Below are 12,079 nucleotides of genomic sequence, written 5' to 3' on the forward strand. Positions count from 1 at the left end.
TACCCTGTCATTCCTTAAATAAAAATTCCCAGACTTCACCCACCCCCTTCCTAGGACAGCTCCCGTCCCTTCCCTTATCCCCATGGGAAAGGTCCCCCTGCCCTCCTTAGGTTACTCCTATGTGCCCCTGGGACTGGTCACAGAAGCCACGGTACTGCAACCCTGCCTGGCCACCCGAGTGTCCCTCCCCACTACCACCTTTATCCTGAGCTGTGGGGGTACCAGAGAGAAGGGGAGACCCTGGGGAAGAGGGAGCAGCACTTAGCAAAGAAGCCAGAGGTTTTGTCTTCAAATGTTTTTTTAATAAATAGACAAAATCCACTAGACTGATGCAGCAAACTAAGGTCAGAGGAGAAGGGAAACTGAGGAGGGAGAAGCCCCTGAGTCAGCAACACAATCTCCTCCCTGACTGTCCGGCTAAGGCACTTTGGGGGAGACAGGTTACACAGCGGGAGTGGCAGAAGGAGGGATTCTGATCCCCACCATATAGCAGGACATCCCTGCCCTTCTTGCCCTGCCCCACAGCCCCATCCCTGGTTGACACCCTCTTGTCTCCCAGCATTCCAAGGGGAAGATCGGGCTGGTTCTCATGGGTGGGTGAAGTCTGTGCTCCTGAGAAAGCAGATCCTGCCAAATCTTGAGGCAGTGTCAGCAACCAATTCTACTCTCTTCATCCAGAGGAGCCACTCAGGAAGAGATGGAAGGGACCCTTGGGCTAGGATGAGACCAAGGAAGCTAGGCAGTGCCTGGCACAGGGTGCACCTCAGGGTCCAGCTCAGGGTGCCCATCAGCAGCCAGGATGGGGTGTGCATCAGGACCTTCCCATCAGGGACTGCCCTAGTTGTTCCTCAAGATGGTCCCTGTCTTCTCTTCCTTGAACCGTTGCCAGTCTTCATGAGGGATCTTCACTGCATGGTACTGGGGCACTGTGGCCTCAGGGTGCTTTGCCCGCTTGAAAAATCCCATCTATAAGGACACCAAGCCAGACTATGAGGAGCTGCAGGGCTGAGGTCCTGGGGACCACAGCACAGAGCCTTGCCCCCACCACCCCTGGGAGAGAAACAACCAGCTGAAGCAGAACAGAGACAGGCCAGCCAGCACTCAGCACCATGGGCAGCACCCAGGGTGCCACCAGTGCCAGGCCCCAGGTTCTCATTCACAGCAAGAGGAAGATCAAGAGGGGGCCTGAGGAGCAGGAAAAGAAATCTCCTTGAGCCTCTGAAAAGGAGGCTTGGAGGTGGAACATCTGGACCTCTAACTCCCAAGATTTCTATCCACCCAAGCTTCTTAAGAGGCCAACAGCATCCCCCATAACACTAACAAGATCTGAGGAGGAAATAGCTTCTTCAACCCCCGCATACCTGGCACCTTCGCGCCTTACACACTTCCTATGTTCGTGTACACTGGGTAGCACCTCCCTTAGGCAGAGACCTCTCCTCTGTGAATCCAGTACTCTATCCCCTCCTTACATCATGACCATGCTGGTCCTGCACACCAAGATGGCCATGTGGCCTTCCATACTCACACTCAGAACTGCCCAAGACTCCACAAGCTCAGGCTGCATAGCATCTCCTTGCACATCCATCTCTGCACACTCATGCCCACAGAAGAGACGTGCATGGAGCCTCCCCACGCTCCTACATGCTCAGCCCCATGAGCCCACCCAGCTCTTAGTGCATGCCTCCATCCGCGTACACACACCCTTATAACCTCAGCCTCTTAATGATTTCTCACCTCCGTCACTAGGACTCACATCCCCCTCATGCAAACACATTCCTTATTCCTGATTCCTGAATAGTAGGAGCTGTATTTATTCTCACATACATACATACATACCCACACGCACACACACATAGGTGCAGACACACTCAGAACACACACAAGTTACTCCACAGTCCCTGGACCCCCAACTTCCAAGGCCAAGGACTACATGGCCAGATGGGCTCTGTGATAGTTGGTGGGGAAAGATGAGCTCTGACTGCTCCAATTGGAGAAGCTGCACTAGGAAGTTGAGAGAGGAGGGGGAAAATTATAAAACTTCTGCATAGCAAGGAAATGATTAAGAGTATGAAGAGAGAGTCTACAGAGTGGGAGAAAGTCTTTGCCAGGTACTCTTCTGACAGGGAATTAATGTACAAAAATATATAAAGCACTCAAAAAACTTAATACCCAAACCAACAAAGGAACCCCACCAATAACCGAATCAATAAGTAGGCAAGAGAACTATATAGACATTTCTCAAAAGAAATATAAATTGCCACATATATTTGAAAAAAATAGTTCCACAACTCTAGCAATAGCAATTCAAAACTACATTGAGATTTCATTTCACTCCAGTTAAAATGGCTATAATCAATAATAAAAACAATAATAAATGCTGGCAAGGATCTAGGAGAAAACGTATAATCATACATCGTTGCTGGGAATGCAAACTAGTACAACTAATTTGGGAAGCAGGATGGACATTCTTCAAAAGACTAGGAATGGATCCACCATATGCCTAGGTATTCCACTTCTTGGTATTTATCCAAAAGATCTAAAATCAGCATATAGGCACATCCATGTGAAATTCACAATAGCCAAGTTATGAAAGAGCCCAGCTGCTCATCAACAGGTGAATGGATAAAGAAAATGTGGGGTATACATAAAATGGAGTTTTACTGAACCAGAATGAAATTATGCCATTTTCTGGTAAATGGATGGAACTGGAGAACATCATGCTAAATGAAACAAGCCAGACACAGAAAGTCAAAGATTTAATGTTTTTTTCACATATGCAGAAGTTAGAGAGAAATATTAACTTAAAAAAATAGTCTCATGAAAAAAGTGGAGAACAGTGGAGTAGAGGAAGGGATCAAAGGGGGAGGGAGGGGAGATGAGAAAAGGGGGAAACTGTGGAGTAAAATTTACCAATTTAAGCTATGGACATATATAAACATACCACCGTGAATTTTACCTTTATGCATTTCTCTCAAGCACCAATTAAAAAAATAACAATAGATGGAGGACCAATAGAGTAGAGGAAGAGGAGGAGTAGGAGGGAGGAGGAGAAGGAAGGAAAAGTCACTGTGGACTGAAATGAAGCAAATTGTATTATGTGAATGCATGAATATGTCAAATGAACCCAACTATTTATTTATAATTCATTAATAAAAACATTAAAAAGGGACTCATAAAAATAGAAGGGAGAGCAATGGAGTAAAGGAAGGGGATTGAGGAGGAATAAGAAGGAACAAGGAAAGGGGAGAAATGTGAAATACAATTGACAAAAGCATGCAATGTGCATATATGAATATGTTACAGGGAATTCCACTTTTAAGTATAACACTTAAAAACAAATGAAAAGAAGGAGGACCAATAAGGTAAAGGAAGCAGGTGAGGGGGAAGGAGGAGGGATGGGAAGGAGGCATCACTGGAGATTGAAATGGAGCAAATTATGTTATATAAATTTATTAATAGGTAACCCCCAGAATTATGTTTAACTATAATGCACTAATAAAATTATATAATTAAAAAAAGAACAATAGGGTGGAATAATATGGCTTTTTGTATGCTTCTGATCTCCTAAATAGATTTGTGTATTAAAGCTTTCTGATCAAGTCTGTTGAGATCTTGGAGAAGCATGCAATAGATAAAAAAAGTCAATGGTACTTAAAATACTTGGTCATGCTGAAGAGAGTAAATGTTAAAGTCTACTGGAATGGCTGCATGGCTCAGTGGTTACACAGGTGCCAATATTATTCAACTTCTGATTCCAGTCCAGGCACTTATCTGTGTGTCCTTGCAGAAGCTTTTTCATTTTTCTAAGTTTCAGTTTCCCCATCTGTAAATTTTATATGCAGACCTAAGAAGTTCATATGAAGCATGCTTTTGTAATTTAGTGCTTTTTGTAAATACTAAAATGATCAAAGGTCTTCACTTAAAAATATCCTGTCCTGGCTTCCCTCATCCAATTGTTTATCTATCCATCTATCATTCATTCATCCATTCAGTAGCATACTCTTGTTTGGCATTGCAGTTGGAATTGTGATCAAAAATATATTATCTCCAGGCTGGACTTGTAGCTCAGTGATAGAGCACTTGTCTAGCATGTGTGAGGCATTGGGTTTGATCTTCAGCACCACATTAAAAAAATAAAGTTGTTAGGTTCATCTACAACTAAAACAAACAAACAAACAAACAAACAAAAAGAACATATTATTTCTGCACTCCTGGACCTTACAGACTAGAAAAGAATACATTAAAAATATAACCATTATTTTGGTTATACTATGAATGAGAAAGCATAGAATACTATGAGGGAACATAACTAGGTGGTCATTATTTTTTATTCCTCTGTTCTTGAAATTATATTTTTACCATTCTCTACCTTTTCAGCTTTAACTTTTCACCAGTACCACACTACAGTCTGACTAATTCTTACCCTACCTCCAAGTTGAACATTTTCTCAAAGTGGTTAGGATAAACAATGAAACTCTAATTATTTATTCAAATACTTTAATTATTCATTTTAATTGCTCTCTGCAGCATTTCACATTGCCAACAACCTGTTTCTTAAGATATTCTCTTTCCATGAATTCCACAGATATTTTATTTTTCTAATTTTCCCATCTGCGTTTGCTGCTCTTTAAATATTGGGAGGACCTTTGGAGCTTACTATTTGAGCCCCTATATCCCCATACCATCAATTATCACCTATGAGAAAAGGGTTGCAAAATCCAGAGGGTGGTCCTGAATTCAGATGCCTTGACACTATCAGTATTGATTTTATTTTAGATGAGAATTTAACTTAATTCAAAACTAAAATTATAATCTCCACATTTTTCTTACTCCTTTTGTTTTGATTGATATAAATGACAGTATCACTTATTCAAGCTCCTTGGATTAAAATTTTGGGCTCCTACCCCAAATATTTTTTCTACTCAATGTTTTTGATTTCTTGTCTTATTCCTACTTGTCAAAATCCAATATAAATGGTATCCTCTCTGAAAACATTTATGGGCTAATTCACATTGAGTTGTTCAACTGAGTAATTCAATTACTTTTTCAATTAAAAAAATCTTATTCATTTCTTTTTTTCCAAGCATATGCAATTAACTTTATTAATATGTAAGTTTAAGAGAATAAATAAATGAAAAAATTCTAAAATTTAAAAATAATAATACATTGCCCAAATGAAAGTATAGCAATTAACTGATTTATCAATTGTCTTAAAATTTCCACTTTCTTTTTTATTCACTTTTTCTTAAGTAGGAAATTGAACATATAAATTCATGTAAGTAAAATGGTCATTAAAATGGAGTTTATGGACAATTATAGGTTGTCATATAGTCTCCAGTGCCAGTATTGAGTAGAAGATAACAAACAACCAAACATTATTTTGGATTAGATACTCTTTTGCTTGCTCTATATCAATTTAACTACAGGTTGCAATTTATTTATTTCCAAGTTTCACTAGACTGGATTTTAATTCTTTGTTGGGTACCTAGTAACCATCAGAGAGCTTGGTATATGGTTGATACCCATCCAGTTCCAAATCTTTAATTTTTAAGTTCTTTAAAGATTCACAAGCTTTTTGACAATATCTTGGAAGGCTTGTTTTACCTGTTGGTTCCTTAGGGTGTAAATGAAGGGGTTCAACAAAGGAGCAACTGAAGTAATGAGTAGAGCTACTCCCTTGTTGAATGTGTCTCCTTCTGTTGAGGGTTTAATATAAATGAAGATGCAGCTTCCGTAAGAGAGGGAGATGACAATCATGTGGGAAGAACAGGTGGAAAAGGCCTTTGACCTCTGCTGGGCTGAAGGAAGCTTCAGAATAGCCCTGATGATAAATGTATAGGAGATAATCACTAGTACCAGAGTGACAATCAGGGTCACAGATGCCACAAGAAAGACTATCTTCTCCATGACGCTAGTGTCTGAACAGGAGAGTTCTCGAAGAGGCTCAAAGTCACAGAAATAATGATTCAGCCTGTTGGATGCACAAAAGTCCTGCTGATTCATCAGAGTGAATGGTGGTATAATAACCATTAACCCAGCCAGCCAAGAGCAGAGAACCAACTGGGTGCAGACTCTGCCACTCATGATGATCGTGTAATGCAGGGGTTTGCAGATGGCCACATAGCGATCATAGGACATGGCAGCTAGAAGATAAAACTCTGTGGATCCAAGGAATATGGCAAAGAAGTACTGAGTGAAGCAACCAGCAAAGCTGATACTCTTGTTCCCTGTGGTGATGCTGAAAAGGACCCTGGGAATGAAGATGTTCGTGAAGGAAATTTCCAAGAAGGAGAAGTTCCGGAGAAAAAAATACATGGGAGTCTGAAGGTGGGAGTCCAACAAGGTGAGGATGAGGATAGTCAGGTTTCCAATGATGCTGAGAAAGTAGGTCAGGAAAAAAAAAGTGAAAATTGCCACTTGGAATTCAGGGACATCTGTTAGACCCAGAAGGACGAACTCAGTTAATTTGGTTTTATTTTTCATTGTTGAATAGTTTTTGAGTCTCAAGGTAAAAAAGAGAGAAATCAAAGGGGAAAAAGGAAGAGGTGCTCTGAAATGGACATGGGAAATCTGAAGAGAACAAAATGGAGGGAACCATGAACTTTTCCTGTGATGACATGATCCAGATCAATGGCTCATTTGAATGGTGTTGATTTCTCCACAGTCCCTTTTGTAGGAAAATTCTTGTCATTATTTCCCAACACAGTACCCTCCCCAGTGCCTGCATGAACAAGTGGCTGCCTCTCAGATGATGTTCAAGAAGTTCAGGTAGTCATTTAACAAAGGAATGCCTCGAGCTGCGGCTTCCTTCCAGAATAGTTGCTGATTTCTTTTCCCCAGCATTCACTTCCCCTACTTTCCACCGGTGCCATTCATTGCCTTACCTCCTTTGTCTGCTTAACTCCTCTCAGAATTGCTGTTTTCTTTTCCCGTATAATTATAGGAATCTCTCATTTTTCTTCTGGTTCAACTTCCTTAATTCTCTTGATGTCAAAGAAATGCCAGTTCCTCATTTCCTCCCAATGGACCCTCCAGTCTTTTCTGGCTGTGTCTGTCAATGAGAATTTGAAGTTCTCTGTGTTAGGCACATGTCATTCTGTCCTTTGGAACATCTTCCTCACCTGTCAATATAGCAGTAGCTTTATTGGGTAATAATCTGCATTTACTTACTCTAATGCATTCAGAATCTTTAGATATAGTTTTACTTTCCTGTAAGGATGAAGAGATTGCATTACATGCTAAGGAGTTTTAGGAACTTAAGGATATTTAGGGCAGGAGCTCTTAAGCAGGAATTCAATAATTCCTAGATTAGATGTGCTACGCCTGTGAATCCACTATCACGAGCAAACCATTTTGTGTGAATATGTAACTTTTATGGGAAAAGTGTATAAAACTATGATCTCTGGTTTTCTGGGAGGCTCTACATTTGAGCACTTTATGGGCATTTCAAGTCTTTACTTATTTGTGAGCTCATGTGGTTAAAGAGGCACATTATCTGGGAATGTCCTCACTGATTTATTCAAGACTTTTTCTAGTTATTGTTTTTATAAACATTTACAAGGCAGCAGCTTCCAAGCATTTTTGACCATAATTCATTCTACATTTTATGTGTTTTTTTCAGCCAACATATATATCTAGTTCAAATAAAAGTTTTACAGCACACTCCTTATTACATATTTCTATTTTATTATATTTTAATTTCCTTTAAAATATTGTTTGCAACCCACTAATTGACAACATAACCCTCTAGTGGGTTGTATTCCATTCACAGATGGAATCTGGGATCAAGAAAAATCACACAATGCTCTGGGTAGCCTTGCCCTTCTGGTTACCAACCTGGAGTTTTCCTTTGCATAAGTTTCAGGATTCACAACCACAGAGAAGTAGTCAATGAGACTATGAACAGTGAGCACACTTCCTTCCTTGACCATCCAAATGGCACAGGGAGATTTTACTCCTAAGTATTCTTAGAAGGAAATCAAAATTATAAGGCCACATAATTAAAAGATAATATAAACTTTATTGCATTTTCTACATTCTCTGCCATCAAATCCTATCATGGATTTCACAAAACCCCACAAACTTCCAGGGCTTATCTTGGTAAGAAGTAACCTTCTTCTGCTCCTGTCCCTTCTTGATTTATCAAGGATTTGATGGTTTCTGCTATTCCACTCAGTGAGACTGGAGTTGAAGAAAGAAGAGTTAATAAGTAGGAGGCTAAAATAAAAGATTTTTGAGGAATAAAGTAGTTCTGGATTTTTCTGGCCTAGAAGAAATGAGGCTGTTGACCTCCGAAGGCAGAATATGAACTCTCTCTTACATCTCAGATATTCCTTATTCACAGCGACAGAGGTTTTGTCTACTTTGTTTAGAACATGCACTGGGGGATCAATTGAATGTAAAAGCACAAGTTTCCCTGGGGATTCTTCTTTGGAACAGGTTAATGAGTGTCCTTGTTGACAATTTGGGAATGAGCTTTATACATATAGCTGAGCCAAGTTGGTCCAGAGAGACTAGAGGGTCTGGAGAGATGGGTTGATGTGGAGACGGTGGGGGTCATAGCAAGAGAGCATCAGAAGAGGAAGAGTATGAAGTGTTATTATCCTTCCCCAGTGGATGGGTGTTAGAGTCTGTAAACAAGTCAAAATAACACCTGGCATTTTGCCAGGGGAATGTTAGAGTTCGTAAACAAGTCTGGATGGTGCCTGGCAAAATGCCAGAGGGTGTGGTTTGAGAAGTAACAAAAGTGAGCCATTAAGCGTGGAGATTCCTGATTGGTTGACTGATGTATCTAGTTTATGCTAATTAGATAAGCTGTGTGGAATGTATAAATACTGCTCCTGTCCTGCAATAAACGGCTTCCACTCCTGCTGTATCAATCTACACAAGTTGTTCATCACCCCCCCGGTTATTTTGCTGCAGCCGGACTGCGGCAGATGGGCACAGCTGATCTTGACTTGGATAAGCAGACTGGGTGGAACCACTGTCAGATCATGGAAATCCTGAAAAGCCACATTATTAAAAAACATCACTGGCCTCATTTCAGTTAGTTCACTTACGGACTATTGGTTAGAGACATGTAAGAAGCAGTTTTCATTTTTTTTGGAGGATGCGTAAAGAAATGAAATACAAAACAACAACAACAAAAAAAGTGGAAAGGTCAAACTGAAGTAAGGGTAGAAGCGCATACTGAGAAAATGCTGGCAAATCTCCAGTTTACAGTAGTGGAGAACTTGTTAAGACATGTATTTATTTCCTAGGAAGACTGACACATTGCTATCCAAGGACTTCTTCACAGCAATTAATTTATTAGGTTAATCACCTATTTATTAATAGAATACAAACACCAGGAAAGCCAATTCTAGCTTTAGAAATAAAATGCCAGAATTAGGGACAAAATAATCACTACACGATGTCTTACAAATGTCTTTTCTATACATGGTTTTATGGGGAGGCCAAGAAAGGGAATATGGTCAACCAAATAATCAAGTATCTTTTTTTAAAAAAATCAACTAATTTTATATTTTGATTGACATGAAATATTTGTACATGTTTAAGTACAATGCAATCTTTTGATTTCTATATACATTGGGTAACTTAAACTTTAACATTTCTTTTTGAAATGTATCTTTGAATTCTTTCTTCTAACTATGTTGAGATATATAACGCATTATTGTTATTCATATGCACCACCCCATGTTACAGAACATCAGAATTGCTTCTTCTTGTGTGCCCACTACCAATCTCTCTGTCTGCCCCAATTGCCTCTTATACCCCCTTATTGTTGGTATACACTATTCTATTCTCATTGTCTCTAAGATCTATTTTTTAGATACCACATATAAATCAGCTTATATGGTATTTGTCTTTCTGTACCTGACTTATTCAATTAACACAATATCTTTTAGGTCTATCCATATTTAAAAAAGTAAAGGATTTCATGCCTGAATAGAATATAATTTCATTTTGTATACAAATCACATTTTATTTTCATCTTCTTATTTTTTTTTGCAGTACTGGAGATTGAACTCAGGGACTCTCTACTACTGAGCTACATCCCAAGCCCTATTTCTTTCTTTTCTTTTTGTACTGGGGATTGAACCCAGGGTGCTTAACCACTGAGACACATCCCCAGCCTTTTTTACTTTTTATTTTGACACAGGGTCTTGCTAAGTGGCTCAGGATCTTGCTAAGTTGCTGAGGCTGGCTTTGAATTTGTCATCCTCCTGCCTCAGTCTCCAGAGTCATTTGGATTACAGGTGTGCACCACCATGTCTGGCCCCAGCTCTATTTATATCTTATTTTGAGTCAGAGTCTTGCAAAGTTGATCAGTTGGCTTTGAACATGTGATCCTCCTGTTACATCTTCCCACTTTTCTCATACTACAGGTATGCACACAATGCCTACCTCATGTCATATTTTCTTTATGCATCCATTCATTGACAGACATTTAGATTGATTCCATATAATGGATGTTTTGAATAGTTCTGCAATAAACATGGGAATACAGGTATATCCTTATTGGAACAGGCTAATGGATGTCCTTTGTTGACAATTTTTGGAACAAGCTTTACACATATAACTGAGGGAAGAGGGTCCAGAGAGATGAGTTGGGAGGTGGGTTTGTAGGGAAGGTGTGGGGGGACAAGGTGATTTCATTTTCTTTGGGTATGTACCTTGTAGTGGTATTTATAGATCAGATGGTATCAATTTCATATTAAATTACACAACAATTTTCCTCTCTCTCAGTCTCATTTTCCTGTTCTCTAAAATAGGATAACAATACCAATTAAATAGAAATATAATTGTTAAGGGTGTGGATTAGTACCTGATACATAGGATATGCTCCCCAAATACTTCCCATTTTTTATTTTCCACTACAATAAATATCCTAAAACTATATTCGGCAATAGTTCATTTGTTTCTTTCAAATATGTTTATGGAGAAGAAAGTTTTTTCAAATATGTTTATAGAATTAGCAACTTTCCATAAGTTGCTATTAGAAACCATTTAGCTCTGATAGATTATAAATGATTTGTTTAAGGAAATCTCTTTCCCTAGAGATTAGGAAAATAGAAAGGATAGCTGAAGAAGTGAGTGAGTGGTCATGTCTCATGAGTTACTCTAGACTGCAAATTGTGCAGACTTGAATTTGGGATCAAGAATCAGAAATAAGACAAGGAGAGCAAGAAGTGGAAATATGCTCAGGGAGTGATTCATGGAGGAAAGTATTTGAAAATTAATTATTTGAAAAGGCTGGGCTGTGTGTTAGTAAACTTTCTATCGCTGGGACAAAATACCTGAGATGAACAAATTAGAGGAGGGATTATTTATTTTGGATCATGGTTTCAGAGGTTTCAGTTCATAGTTGACTGACTCCATTGCTTTTAGCAGAACATCATGGTAGGAAGTAGAACCACTCCCTTTGTGTTGGTCAGGAAGCAAAAAGAGGGAGGGGAGGGACCAAGGTTCCCATACCCCTTTCAAGGGCACACTCCGATGTCCTAACTTTCTTTCCACTAGGCCCCTACTCCTAAAAGTTCCACCACCTTCTAATAGCACCATTAGCTGGGGACCAAGCCTTCAACACATGAGTCTTTGGGAGACATTTGATTTCAACTATAATAGGCTATTCTCCAAAGGTTAGAAAGAACCTATGTTGCATGATAAGTAAGTGATTAGGATAAATGTGACCAAAAGAAAATAGCAGTTGTTTTAGAAATTATAACTTTTTTTTAAATTTTTTTTATTGGTTGTTCAAAACATTACAAAGCTCTTGACATATCATATTTCATACATTAGATTCAAGTTGGTTATGAACTCCCAATTTTACCCCAAATACAGATTGCAGAATCACATCGGTTACACATCCACATTTTTACATAATGCCATACTAGTAACTGTTGTATTCTGCTACCTTTCCTATCCTCTACTATCCCCCCTCCCCTCCCCTCCCATCTTCTCTCTCTACCCCATCTACTGTAATTCATTTCTCTCCTTGTTTTTTTTTCCCATTCCCCTCACAACCTCTTATATATAATTTTGTATAACAATGAGGGTCTCCTTCCATTTCCATGCA

The 12,079-nt window shown here is 39.3% G+C and overlaps 1 protein-coding gene across 1 annotated transcript; it reads right to left on the bottom strand.

Annotated features, from left to right (window-relative positions):
• Positions 1–5,556: 5,556 nt before the first annotated feature.
• Positions 5,557–6,483, bottom strand: LOC107139833 (olfactory receptor 2AP1). The gene has a single exon (XM_015482676.1). The coding sequence runs from the start codon at positions 6,481–6,483 to the stop codon at positions 5,557–5,559; it is 927 nt and encodes a 308-aa protein (XP_015338162.1).
• Positions 6,484–12,079: the final 5,596 nt, after the last annotated feature.

This window comes from Marmota marmota, unplaced genomic scaffold (assembly GCF_001458135.2).
Source record: "Marmota marmota marmota unplaced genomic scaffold, marMar, whole genome shotgun sequence".
NCBI classification, from domain to species: Eukaryota; Metazoa; Chordata; class Mammalia; order Rodentia; family Sciuridae; genus Marmota; species Marmota marmota.

Excerpts from the sequence above, each read along its gene's own strand:
- LOC107139833 (XM_015482676.1), bottom strand. The coding sequence starts at position 6,483 with ATGAAAAATAAAACCAAATTAACTGAGTTCGTCCTTCTGGGTCTAACA.